Below are 14,322 nucleotides of genomic sequence, written 5' to 3' on the forward strand. Positions count from 1 at the left end.
GCTTCGGGGCTCCAAGGACAGGGCAAAGAGCATGGCCCAGCCCGAAAGCACAAATTCCCCGTCCCCTCCTTTGCCAGACTGGGTTTAGGAAAGTTGCGCTCGAGGATCGCAAACAGGGTTGTCATCAGCCTCAACGGCTGAGTAAGGCACGACACAGCACGGGGTTTTTGTCATGTTTATCCAATGGCTCCCCTTTTTGGAATGAAGGCTTGCATCCTTCGCCAGAGACTTTCAACCCCCCTCCATGTTAATGGTTTTCGTGTTCCGGGGGGGGGTGGAGGAGGGGGATCAGGGTCAGGAACATGGGAAAACAGCGTTGGTGCGCCCATCATTCTGTTGCCAAGCCCCTTGCAGCAGCAACCCTCGTGGAAGAGCAAGGCAGCCGTTCAATCCCTGGACGAGCCTTGCGTTCACCCCCCGCAAATGCAGGCGTAGCAGAAAAGGGAATGGTGAGTTTTCGCTGACGGTCGGAAGACCGCCAATCAGGAATCGTTTCGGTCAACTCACCGAAAGCCCTAGAAAGGGTCTCACTCGGCAGGCCATCAGCCTGCAATTTTCTCCCTCTCCCCCCTTCTTCTCTCGAGCCAAGGATTGTGGCAGGGTAGCCTGTGTATGTACTATACATACATATTGATGAACAGAGCAAAAATGCTAAGCCAAGGTTGTGCTCGCGTATGCGTGTGGATGTATAGTATGTGCTCGTGCATGTTGACTACTAGTATATATGTGTGTGTACATACATATGGTGTCCTCAGCAACATGGATTTTGTCCGGTGTGCGGTTGGGTTGCAGCGCACACCGAACATCACGTGAGCGAATTCGAGCGCGGATATCCGTGATGCTCGGGACGAAAGGCATGGCAGCTCGTTGTTTCACGCCGACACGGCTTGAACACAGGGTTCCTGCTGGGGGACCGCCCAGGCGTCTTTTTGTGCGTCTTGGGGATTTTCCCGTTTCGCTCCCGCTGTCCAAGCATCAAAAACACCATCGTTCCCGCTACCACGGCGCTAGCGTCACGACCCAAACAGAAACTGTTCCCGGGACCGCAATGCTTCCCATGGACACGGTAACGATCGGGAAACAAACCCCTATCCGAGACGGGCATGGCGTTATCCAGGACGGAGCTCCGGCGCAGAGACAACGTGCGTGTGAAGGTTGGGGCCTGCAAACCACCCGGGGTGCTGTCGAGACGGTCTCGGGCACACGCATCGTTGGATGCCGTGCTCCTGCGACTCGGCGCCATCATGGCTGCTGAATTCTGGCCGGAACTTTTCATGTCTTGATGACACATCCGCTCCATCCATCGCCATCGGGCTCGTTTGAGCTCATGTGTGGCTGTTTGGGCTTGTCCAAGAATGGAATTCGATAGGGCGCCAAAATCTGGGGAAATTGGAGGCTGTGGAGTCTGATCCCTGCCGAGAAAGTGGAGCCTTGCGATCCGCAAGATCCTCCTCTTTTGGGGCACGGAATTGGGTCGTTTCGTCTCGTCTCGACGGACGGAAAGGCACGCTATGCGGTCGTTCGGAAGGCTCGGGGCTTTCGCTTGATGCCTCCAACAAGGAAAGAAAAGGCGAAAAGATACACTTTAGGCTTTTACATCGTGTACATACTGTGTAGGTACAAGTGTGCTAGCGGGCATCGGACTCAACAGGAAACCCGAAATCCAACGGTCATGTTCAGGCAGTTGATCAGCCACCAACCCCACATTGTCATCTTTCGTGGTCATCTATGTAGTTACTAGTAACTACATACAACTCACCAACCACGCGCTAACGAAACACCAACAATCTTGACCTTCACATGCAACGCAACCGTCAGGTGGATGGGAGGAGAAAAAAACACGTACCCCCCTGTGTGCATACCCCTGGCTTCTTCCGGGTTTGCATTCATTCAATGGGCCTGCCAGTGACGAAATGCATCCAAGGGGAGCGGGGAGGGGGGTGGGGGGGGGTGGTCATGAATTGATACCCTTATCTCGTCTTGGTTCACGCGCTAGCTCCGTTGAGCACCATGCAGTAGCGTCCTGCGCCATGCACGAGAGCAACAAGCCCCCTCTCAGTCCCCACCAGCCAGAGCGGACGGATGGAACGGGACCAGACAAGACCATGCCATGGAATTCCAATAGACCGGCGATGGTGATGCCGACAACGAGGAGGACGATGATACGGTTGGCGATAACGTCACCGACGTGTCAGCGCTGGAAGTTACCGTCCAAGAAGAAAAAAAAAGGCCACATGACACACAAATGCCTTGCCGGGAGGGGGGAATGATCCTCAAAATGTAGCGTACCGTGTTGTTGTACGCTCGGCGTACGGTCGCCGACGCTGCCGGGCGGGCTGGTGCTGCGACCCAATAATGTTCACCTTGCCCCAGGCAATCGCCACCACCTGCAACCGGCCATTTCAACATTGATGCACTGCGACGGTTTCGTCGTGAGGGAGGGAGGGTCCTTTTCACCTAAGGTGTGGCCGAATGATGAAAAAGCCCAGGTCCGAGGATGCGCGCGTGAGCGTTGGCAATCCTGTCTCTTAGTCTCCATGATCCCACCCGAGTCACACCACCCACCCACGCACACACATACAGACAGAGAGGGAGAGAGACAGAGAGAGGACACCACACGCGGGATGACGTCGTCAAGGAGGAGATCGGCGGCCTGCCTTCCTATCTCTGTCCGTCCATGTGTTTATCTGGCCCGGAGTAAGTACTAGGACGTATAACTTTATGTCGCCAACTCCTCCCGGCAGGCAACGCTTTTCCAGGTGGGTGGGGTAGCAGGCCGGTGTCCCCCAGACGAACCTGCAAAGCCACCGACGAACGCACTGCAGTATCCCGTCCGAGTGCGACGGCAGAGGCCAACGTTGGATTTGTACTTAGTACTAGGTAGTTATGGCCTGGACCTGAAACCGCTGTAAGTTGGTCCTGGCAGACGGCTAGCGGCATCGTCGGCTGATCACGAGCGAGGGCGAGCTTTGTCAGATGGGCTCTCCTGATCTACCTAGCTACACTCCGCAGTACTATACTATACATACACGGCGCCGGGCAGGGATCTGCAGGGACCGGTCGCACGCCATCAGGTCGTCCGTTCTCCTTGGTTTGCGCGATCTAAGGCGTAATGGGGGCTGGGCTGCTTGTGTTTCAGCACCAAGCTGCTCTCCGTGCGTCTCTTAACGGCGCTGCCCCTCCCCCCCCCTCTCGCTCGCGCTGCTGGGTCCCTCTCTTTGGCTCCAAGGACCCTCCCGCCATTGCATGCGTGATGAGACATTGGGAGGTTCGGGTGCGATGCTCAGGGTTTGGTGGTGGTAGTGGTGGTGTGATGGGGGTGGGTGGTGGTGTGTTGCACAGTTCACGCCATGGACGAGCGAGACCTGATTGACAAAAAGGCTGACTGGCCGGCATACTCGATCTGGCACTAAGCTATCTCTCCAGCCACACACTCCCCCACCCCGCAGGTTTCCCGAACGAGTACGTGAGAAGAGAGATCCAGGACGACGCTGGTGCTGATGTCTGATCCGGAGGGATGGCTGCTGCATTGCAGGGAAGCATTTGGGGAGGAGGAGGGGGCCCGCTCAGACGGGCATACTTCATGGCCGACAAGCCGTTCACTAGCTCCTACGTAGAGTACCACTTTTGGCACCATCAACGGTCTGGTGTCGCCACCTTGGCCGGCCCATTCAACGTCAACGACTCCCTCCCAAACAAAGGGACCGGCTGTACCCCCCACGCATGACCACACCCACTTCTGCTCCCACCCACCATAACGTACCCTCCATCACCACACCTGTCCCGCAACTCAGCGGTACGCTGCATAAGAGCCAGCAGCAAAGTACGGGGCGATGGTGGGAATCCAAGTGGGGGGGGAGGGAGGAGGAAAGATACTGAATCATGTCAGCTGAAACATCACATGCTCTCCTCAAGAGGAGAACGGCATCAAACAAACAAAAAAAAAAGAAGCTAGCGATCCACTTCAGATAGGAGAACGGAGGGTTGCTAAAATAGGAGATGGTTGCTTCGAGGAGATCAATCTCCGTTGGGTGGCTGTTTACAGCAACAAGTTTGCCACTGCTTTGATCCCCCCCTTTTCCTCAGCGCAAGCAAGGCTCACCTAAAAAGTCCCTCACCCCAAAGACCACCGGGTTATGCGTGGTCATGTCCCAAGTCACAAGACTTGACAGGTGACACAGCGTAGCAATCACATCCAACAAACTTCTTAGCCAAGACACAAAGCTAGCATCTGGCTGTTCCGTCATAACGACAGACACCACCACTGCTAGCCTTGTCCCTTATCGTCTTGTCCGACGCGGGGAGGGAGGGCTCATCTCACCACCTCACACCCGATCCACCCACCCATCTTCAACACCACCACTCACCCCACCTCCCATCTCCACGAACTCCCCGTTCGAGCACCCACGAAACTGCCTGGGCGGCGCAGCACAACAGATCTCGCATTCAGAAGGCTGACTGGGTAGGACGGGTGGCCTCCTGCTAGGCGACGAGAAGGGGGGAAGCTCGGCCTCGGCGGGATGAGGTGCGCACAGGGAACGGAAGATGGGGGGTGGGGGGGGGGATACACAGGACTGCAAGGAGACAATTGTTCATACACAAATATTAACGGAGAGAGAAAATAAATTTCTTCACAAATCTTACCATGAAGTAGGTATAGTATGCCATCCATCCACACGCGCCCTTCACCCTTCACCCCCATCCCACCAACTACTGTGTACATGCATACTTTGTAGACCTCACGGCGCTTGCAGTGGCCTACCACACGTCTTTCCTCGCTTGGCTTGGCGCAGAAAGTCTTTCCTGCTCGCTCGCTCTCGCCCTCAGCTCACCTGGTGGCTAGCCGTCTCTACACACACACCCCCTTCCCTCCCCCTTCCCTCCCTCCTCCTCCTCGGGATACGCCGCGTCATGTTGCTGGCGTTCTGAACCACACCTGTCTCTCTCTCTCTCTCTCTCTCCCGTGGCTGTGGCTGGCTGAGGCGCCGTACCGTCTCAAGCACGGTGCGTCCGACCCATCCAAGACCTCGGGTTTGTTTCAGTGCCTCTGGTCCAATCAACGAGAGAGAGACAGAGATAGAGAGAGAGAGAGAGAGAGAGAGATTAGGGTGAATGTCTTAGATGACGACAATGGGAACGGCTTGAAAATGTGTTCGCCCCTCGGGCCGCCGATGCTGGCTGCTCTGACCCTCGCGCCGTCTCCCCCGTCCTAGCCCGAAGGAGACTCGATGGTAAAGAAAAAAGGGCCGTGTGGCGCTTCTGCTTGGGCTTAGTGCGAGTTATCGCCGCGTGCTAAGGTATGTACTACAGCCATGACATCACACGATGGCTCACCTGGCCCATTGGTTCCTTGGTTTTTCCCTCTCGCTTGTCTCGTGGTGGCAAGACGGGCAAGAGGAGGCTGATGTACTATAGTATGAAACGAAAAAAAAAAAGCAATGGGGAGGGGGGATAGGAAGGAAACTAAGACAGCGAGACAGCAGGAGCCGTCAGCGTTGCAGCCCCGGATGCGCCTCTGGCCAGTCACCTCGTCACACCGAGACCGCGGAAAAACAGCGAGCATGTCTGGGATGATGACGTCGTAGGTAGGGCAGCCATGGGGTTTTGTCTTGATCACAGATCCCTTCTCGGTTGCATCGAGCCGAACAAAGCCTCCGCGAAGCGCACGGGGGGTGCGACCATTGTGTAGGGATATCGTTCCTGGAGGCTTGTGTGCCGTCCCATTCCAAGACAAACCGGCCACGGTATGATGGGATGTGATGCCAATTGTGGGCTGAGAGTACATCGCCATGCCCTCTCGTCCATCTCACCCACCCTCCGTCCTCTCCCCTCCCCCTCGAAGGATGTGTCAGTCGACCATGTCAAATCCGACCTGTTCACGCACCAAGTGTCTTGCTGCGTCATCGTGTACGTTGTAGCATCTTTCCATGCTTCTGAAGCCACAGAGAGCCGCTCGCCAGCCACAATGGCTACACGTAGCGACGTCCTCGCACAAAAGAACAAAACAGCACGCAGCTGGCCCGGAGATTCGGGCATGGAGAAGGACACCGGTTCACAAACAATCCGTCCAACGCTACGACCGGGCCGGAGGACCGAGATGATGATTTGTGCTTCTCTATGTCCTCATACAACAGCCACTTTGTGATCCTCAGAGCTTATAGACCACGGCGATCCTTGCTCCAAGGCCCTTCCACAACTCCACGATCAGCTGTAGCAGCAACACAAGGCGGAGACTCGGGCCGTCTTTGTACGCCCAAGTAGCACACCTGAGTTGTGTTGATGGCACAGATGCTCCTCGCTGCGCGAGGCGAAGGGCTTTCTTGTTTATGTGCCTCCAGCCCTTTTCCCCAAGAGTGAAGCAAAACAGACTCCTTCCACAATGAACAAACCAAGCCTGCCACGAGTCTGATGACCTTGATGTTGGTATCTTCCACCTCACCCCTTGACCCATCCCATACCTGCTTTTTGTGCCCTTACCCCCCGCTCCGAAATCGAGGACGACTCCAAAGGTACCGCTATCTAACAGACAAGCCCCGAGAAGCAGAAAACAGGTTTCCCATGTCATAATGTCATCATGTCTTTCATGTCATGTCCCTGCGCAATAACGCCGTTCCAGCCGTCCGTCCTTCTTGCCCCTTGCTCAAAGTAAACAAACTAATAGAGGAATTACGAAAGGAAAAGGAGAAATAGAATACAATTAATGGACCGAGAAGCCCCAGAGACGGGGGAAATACAAAGGAGACATCAAAAGAACCTTGACAGCGCTCGGCTTAGGTCGATAAAATCGACAGGCTTGGTGAGGTAGTCGCTAAACCCCGCCTCCGTGCACCGCTCCTGCACGTCCGACATCACGTTGGCCGAGAGAGCAATAATGGGCAGGGGTGGTCTTGACCCTCCGTTGCGGGCTTCCCAGGCTCGCACCTCGCGGCAGGCCTGGTATCCGTCTTTGCGCGGCATGTGGAGGTCGCACTGCGGCAGGCCTTCGTGTCAGCGGCGTCTGTGTTTTGCGTCGCAACGACGGTTGGGTTGGTTGGGGTGTGGAATGGGATCGGCGTGAACCGTGAGAAGAAAACGACTCACAAGAATCAACGAAAAATGCTTGCCGCCCCCCTTTTCAAACACCATATCCGTACACTCTACCCCATCCGTCGCCACCTCTACCTCCAGCCCAACCCTCTGCAAATACTTTCGCAGCACCTTCTGATTCACCGGGTTGTCCTCTACCAGCAACACTCGATATCCCTTGCCTCTTAGTCGTTTTGCCAAGTCCAGGTAGCTGCGCCGCTGATCCTCTACGATTCGCTGCGCCGACGAGCGGTTGAGGTCGATGCTCAGATCCCGCTCGCGCGCCGGGTCGAAGATGACGGCCAGCCGAGAGGGCTTGACGGGCTTGTAAATGTACGTGACCTTGTCGGCGAAACGCGCCTCGCTCGGGGTGCCTGCCATGAGTTTGGAGACGGCCTGGCGTTGGACCGAGTCGGAAACGATAAGGATGCGGATGTCGTGAGGGAGCTGGGATGTTGGACTCGCGATCTGGTCTACGAGGGTGACAATCTCTTCGTCTGATGGGAGGTTGATGACAATGTGCGTGAATCGGATGGCTTTGTCGCCGCTGCCGCTGCCGCTGCCGCCGCCGCAGAGAAAAGGGTACGCTTCGTCGACGGTGGAGACGGCGGTAATCTGGTGCGGTGCGTCCTTGGGCAGCGTCATCTCGATGTGTTTGGTGATGGCCTCGCGGCTGTGAGTTTGCGTGCAGATAACGAGGATAGAGTACTTGGGCGGCCGAGGGTATTGTTGCTTCGTGCCGAACTCCACGCCTTGGTGTGTTCCTGGCAGCGCTGCGGTTGCCGGCGTTTCTTCGGCCGTTGCAGAGCTGCACCCAGGGCACGGCGGCAGTTCCATTTTCAACAGCTGCGAGGAATCCTGGCCGCTCACGCGCGCCGCCTGGCTGAAGCGGATCAAGCCGGTCCCCTTGACCGACGAGACGGACGAGCAGCACGACAATCCGCTCTGCCCCGACGACTCCGACAAGTCGGATCCCGCGCTCGAGGCGCCCGTCACCGAGGCGCTATGATCGGCGTCTATCGTGACCAGGCTGCCCTGGGACGCCACGAGGGGAGGAGGCGAGACGGGCAATGCCATATCCTGCGGAAGACCAGGCGTCGGCTGCGGAGCCGTCGTTCTGTCCGGGTGGTCGTCGTTGGTCGGCAGGCCGAACCTTGCCGTGAAGGTAAAGGTCGAGCCCTTGCCGGGAACTGCCGTGCCCACCATTTTGCCGCCGTGGAGCTCGACGAGCTGCCGCGAGATGACCAGGCCCAAGCCGCTGCCGCCATGCTGGCGCGTGCTGCTGCCGTCGATCTGGCTGAAGGGCTTGAAGATCAGCTCGGCCTCCTTTTCGGTGAATCCGCGTCCCGTGTCGACGACGGAGAACTCGAGCATGATCTCGTCCGGGCGCAGCTGCTCTCCCCCCGGGGCCACAACGCGGCACCTGCTAAACACCTCGCCCTGGCTGGTGAACTTGATGGCGTTGCCGATGACGTTGAGCAGCACCTGGCGGATGCGCACCTTGTCGCCCTTCACCCAGGACGGCACGTCCTCCTCGACGACGTAGTTGAGCTCGAGACGCTTGGCGATGGCCATGGTGGATACCAGCTCGTTGACGTCCTCGATGAGGGAGCGCGTATGGAACCACTCGTGGTTGAGCTTCATCATGCCGGCGTCCACCTTGGACAGGTCAAGAATGTCGTTGATGATCATGAGCAAGCTGTTGGCGCTCGTCTGGATCGTGTTGGTGTAGTCGCGCTGCTCCTCGGTGAGGGTCGTGCCCTGCAGGAAGCTGACCATGCCCGTGATGCCGATGAGGGGGGTGCGGATCTCGTGCGACATGTTGCTGAGGAACCGGCCCTTGGAGTCCATGGCCTCCTTGAGCTTGGCTTCGAGGAGCTTCAGGTCGTTGATGTCGGTGGCGGATCCAAAGTAGGAGCTCTCGCCGTTCCCAAAATCGACGTTGTCGATCTCTACGCAACGGATCAGGTGCCAGCGGTATTCGCCGCTCTTGGAGCGCAGCCGAATCTCGGTCGTGTACGAGAGCCGGCCGCTGCTGTCCGTTGCGGCCTTGATGACGCCGTGTTTTGCGAACTCCTCAAGGTTAGGCGTCGGGAGGTTGGGGTCCGACGGCGAGGCCGCGCTGCTTTGGCCATCCAAGCTGGCGCCTCGGCAGCCCGCGTCGCTCCTCCGCCGCAGGCAGAAGGGGATGCGGCACTTTGCCAGATCGTCGGGATGCACAAAGTCCATGAAGCCGAGCCCAAGAGCGCCGTCAAAGTCCTGGCCCGTGTACGACAGCCACTGGTCGTTGGCAAAGGTGATGCCCTCGCCCTCGGTGGCGGTGAAGATGATCTGGGGGATCAGGTTGGCAAGCAGGCGGTGCTTCGCCTCGGACGCCATGATCTCCTCCTGCCTCGCCGCCTTGAGCTCGGCAACGTGCTGGTCGTGAATGTCCATGTACGAGCCCAAGAACTGCATGATGACGCCCCGCTTGTCCTTGGAGGCGACGGCGCGGGCGTAGAACCATCGGTACGCGCCATCGAAGCGGCGGATCCGCACTGTCCTCGAGAACTGCTCGCCGGTCCGAACGGACTGGGTCCAGGCGCGAAGGTAGTCGTCCCGGTCGTCCGGATGGATGCTGCCCCAAGGGTTGGCAGCCAACTCGCTCGAGGCCTGCCCGCGGTATGATAGGAAGCGGCTGTTAACCCAGACGATCTCGCCCGTCGGAGGCAAGGCTACAAAGACGTGCGCTGGCAGCGAGTCCAAGATGAGCCCCTTGAGCCGGTCCGACGGCGGGATCATGCCCGCGTGCGAGACCGAGCTGGACCTAGCCGATGGCGCCGCGGCGTGAGGAGCGCGGGGGATGGTCGAGCTGGGCGGAAGGGACTGGAATGTGGATGTAAAGTCGGCACCGTACGAGTGCAGCTTGGTGTGGTCGCGGGCTGCCGGTGTCGAGCCCACGCTGCCCGCACGTTTCCTTGCCGGGCCGCCCGCTCGCTCCCCGGGCGCCTGGTCCAGCTCCAGGGACAAGCTCCTCCGGGCTGCGGCAAGGGCAGCAGCCTCTTGAGAATCCTGCCTGCGCTGCTGCTGCTGCTGCCCCGCGTTGATGGTCGGGCCGAAATACCCTTCCGTCATAACGGGTGGCGTGTTCGTTGCGGTTACACGCTGGTCGGGGCCAAAGCCGGACGGCGGCGGCAGCAGCGGCAGCGGCTCCCGGTTCGGTGTGCCGAAAGGCGAGCTAACGGCGCTCCGAGAGGGGCCCGACGGGGCTGAGCACTCGCTTGGGCTTGTCAGGCTGTCGGCAAGAGAAGCCAGCGAGGCGGCGACGTCGGTAGGCGGGCTCATCGGCATGGAGGCAAGCGCTGAGGGGTTGATCAAGAGGGACCGGGATGGCGGCCGGTTCTTCTTCAAGCCGTTCAGCTCTGTCTCAAGCTGGGTATAGTGGCGGGCGAGAGAAAAGGTCGTGGCGAGGTGAGGGGCCAAGTGCTCGAGCGAGTGGCGCAGGTTGGACGGGTATGGGATGGTGGAACTCAAAATGGACAGAATGGCGACGGGTGAGTGCTTGTCCTTGACGGAAGGGCTGGGAGAAGGGCTGACGGGAGGAGCATGGTTGGCGGCCTTGCGGTTTGACATTTTCATTTCCATAAGCAAGGGATCTAGGCGGAAGGATGGATTAGGCTTGGAGAGCAGCACATGGGTCAGCGGGATGTGGAGCACAGTCCACGAGTTGTCGACGCCGATAGCTTCGGCAGGCGACATGGCTGAATAGTCGGGCGGCACCAAAGATGGGTTGAAAGAATCTTCGTCAACGACGGCGTCGGCGAAGAAGGGGTTGTCGGCTGGATCGGCCCTGGCGGCAGGCGTAGGGGCCGGCGACTGCGACCAGGGGGACGGCGGGGTCTGTTCGTACTCCTCGTACTTGGGAGTGGCCAGCTTCGGCGGCTCGTCGTTCATGCGCGAGGCCAGCGTAGGCTTCCTCTCGGGGGCTTGGGCTTTGGAGACGTGACCCGGGATAGGCGAGGCGGTGGCGCCGCTCAGGAACGATGAGAGCTTGGTCAGTTCATCCGAGCGTAGCCTTTTCGTCTTTGCGCCGCGGGGCGGGTCCCCCGCCCGGTTATCGAGCGATCTCCTGGAGCCTGGTTCCGGAGTGTTGAGGTAGGGGTACGTCCTGGTCAGCGCCACGACGCGGCCGCGTTCTAAGATGCGCATGACGCCGTTGTGGTCGATCAACGGGTCTGCCTCGTCGTTGAGCGGCCGCAAGACCTGCAGAACCCGGCCGCGTCCTTCCGTGGGGTTCGCAAAGGGCATCTCCCAGCTTGGAATCTTTTGGTCGGCCCCCAGAGTCTTGTCATGCTGCTCAAGGGCCTCTTGGTTCAGGACGCTCAGAACCTGGTCATGGTTGCAAGAGCCATCGCGGGTTGGGATGGATTGGCTCCTTGGGAGGGGGGGATGAGGCCGAGGTGAGACCTCGGGGCCTGCCACAGGAGGCGGGTCGTCGGATGGGCTCGGCTGGTCTTTCTCGCCGGGCGTGAAGGAATGCCGGCTCTGCAGCGGAGCCCGCTGAGGGGTCTTTTGTTGGCTGCTGCCGAAGGCGTCAGCCCGCGAGAGGCCCTCTGGGGGGATCTCATCGGCGCTGCAGGGTCCGAGGCTGGAGTCCCTGGCCAGGTATCCGAGGCTCATGTCGTCGCGCGGTCGGGCATTATAGGTTGCCTTGAGGCCCCATGGCACGTTCTCGATGTCTGTTGGGTCAGCAGGCACGGCGAGGGTCACACGCTCGGCCTTGTACATGTCCACCATAATCTGCACCACGGCGTTCCACCACGCCTCCAAGCCCGGCTCGGCGGAGAGCATGAGGGTTAGCTCGTAGATGTTTGGGCTTGGGTAGTCGTGGTGTTCAGGCGCGGCTTGCTGGCATGCCGGCGGAAAGAACATCAAGTTGGACACGGTCGGCGCAGAAGACGTGGAGGTAGGGGTGTCATGAGCCCGGAAGATGCCCGAAGGGCGGCGGGCGGCCTCGGACAGAGGCGTCTGCGAGGAGGCCGCGGAGGAGCGAGGCCCGGCTGCGGACGAGAGGCTGGAAGACGAGGCCATGCGAGGGAAGGGGTAGGATGGGGTCGCCAGGGACGCACCGGCCGGGCTTACAGAACCGCGAACCGTGTTTGAAGACCCGATCGAGGCCGTCGCGGACGTGTCCAGCGGCTCCGAGGCGAGCGACGGGGCCTGGAACGACAGGAAGGGTTCCTCTTGGATGGGGGACACTCGCATGCGGCCCAGGTCCGGCCGGCCCTCGCCTCTTGGTCCCAGCTGTCGCGTTTCCATGTGTCGGAGAAGCGTCTCGCGATACTCGTTCAGCTGCCTCTGCGGGTTCCCGACGCTCTCCGTCGAAGCCTGAGCCATGGCGTCGGGAGCTGGTTTCACTGGGCCAAGGTCTGGAAACCCCGCTACCTCTCTCCGGGGTGTCTTGTCCCGGCGGAGCGGGTCTGCCGTGCTGACCTGACCAGCACCCGCCTCTCCAACAGCGATGGTCCCAGGGCCTTCGCCACCCATCATGTATTGTATTTCAGGCACAACGATGGGTTGGAATGTGTCATGGTCGAGGCAAGGCGAGGCCAATGCTGAGTCAAAAAAAAAAAAAAAAAAAGAAATCAAAAAATAAGCTGCCTCTCTGGTTGCCGTGATGGCTGGCTGCTGTCGTGAAGTCGATCCGCGGTGATGTCGGTGGATGGTCTCGGGCACAAGATGAGGGGGGAAGGGTCTTTCGTGGTGAAGAAGGAAGAGGCGAGCGTGCGTGAGAGCGAGAGGGAGAGAGAGGCAGATGAGGACGATCGACTGTCAGTCAAGACTCAAGACCTGAGTCACTAAAGTCAGCCAGGACCAACAGAAGGCTTGGTGATGCCGTAACCGCTGGGGCATTGTAAGACATACGTCTGAATATCGGGGCTGGTTATTGGGGCTGGGTCCGTTCAGAGGGCGTATCCATGCAAGATATGCAGAGCGCTCAAAATACCCTTATGCAAAAGGCGTAGAGGGGGCACGGCAACATCAAGAAGACGATCGAGGGGGGCGGGTCGGGATGGATGCTCTTGTTGGGAGGGTACAGCAATTGGTCGTTCCCGTGGAGGTGATGGAGACGCCGGGGCGGATGCCGGGGCAGCTTAGAGCCGGGTCGGGGCAGGTGGAGAGCCGAGGAATTGGAACCTTGAAACTTGGAAAATGGCAGCTCGATTCAGAGGGTGAGGAACAGAACTTGGTCCGCCAGCCGGTTACCTAATGCTGCAGACATGGAAAAGAGTTTGGCAGTGGACAGGAGTTGCCAGAAAGAGCAACTATGACGTACGGGGGCTGTTGGCTCCTCCCAAAAAGAAAGAAAAAAGGGGGCGCGCGGCACAGCAATCCCGCAGCGAAGCCAGCAACAGAATGAACAACCCAGGGCTTTTTCTTTCCATTTGCCTTCCAGCTGGTTCCATTCGGACCCGACCCGGAGGGCTGACGGGGGGCCGGAAAACATGATGACTTATACCCTCCGTGGATTCGTCGTTGGTTCTTCCCACCTGCATATCCACCTGGGGTTGTCCGTCTGCCACCCAAGGAACGGGTGCATCGGTGGGACGGACAGCTCAAAGCCACCGGCACGCTCATTGGATCTCAGACACGCAGAACTGGTCACCCAGCCCTGCCGGATTGCGCCCGTCTTGGCGTGGGAAACCTGCAGGTAAGCGTTGAACCCAGGCGTTACCCACGGTGGGAGACAGGTCAAGCCACTGAACACCGGCCAGCTGGTCGCGCAATCCTCCAGCCCCCTTGGTCGAGTGGCAAAGGAACGAGGCCCAATGGTACCCACCTATAGGTGTATCGATGAGAGAAGAAAAAAAAATAAAAATAAACAAAAAGAAAAATACAAACGAAAAGAAAAGAAAAGTGACAAACATGTCCAACAACCAAGATCCCTGGAAGCAGATTCCAACGCACCACCCTCGCTGGCCGTGATCGGTTGGCTGATTTTCTCTCACGATCCGTGACGTCATCCCGCGTCCACGGGTCTGCATCTCGCGTTCCCCTCGGATGACGGGACCCACCTCGACAATGCCTTCTGATGGATCCCTTTGTGGCCGACTTGTGATCGTCGAGAGATAGAATGCAAGGTCTTTGGTTCTCCCCTTTTCTTTGGCTGTACCCACCTCTCTTCTGATGGCCGTTTTTTTTTTTCTTTTTTTTTTTCTTTTCTACAAACACACAAGTAGTTGTAAAACCATCATGTCATCATAGGTTGCAGGCTCA

At 58.7% G+C, this 14,322-nt stretch overlaps 1 protein-coding gene across 1 annotated transcript; it reads right to left on the minus strand.

Moving 5' to 3' along the window:
- Positions 1-6,744: 6,744 nt before the first annotated feature.
- VTJ83DRAFT_6521 (uncharacterized protein) lies at positions 6,745-12,967 on the minus strand (the record flags this gene model as incomplete). The annotated part of the gene is made up of 3 exons (XM_071013242.1): positions 6,745-6,969; positions 7,081-12,873; positions 12,920-12,967. 3 exons carry the CDS (start codon positions 12,965-12,967, stop codon positions 6,745-6,747), a joined length of 6,066 nt encoding a protein of 2,021 aa, XP_070864148.1.
- Between the last annotated feature and the right edge of the window lie 1,355 nt (positions 12,968-14,322).

The sequence above is a fragment of the Remersonia thermophila genome, chromosome 6, assembly GCF_042764415.1.
Source record: "Remersonia thermophila strain ATCC 22073 chromosome 6, whole genome shotgun sequence".
Lineage (NCBI taxonomy): Eukaryota > Fungi > Ascomycota > Sordariomycetes > Sordariales > Chaetomiaceae > Remersonia > Remersonia thermophila.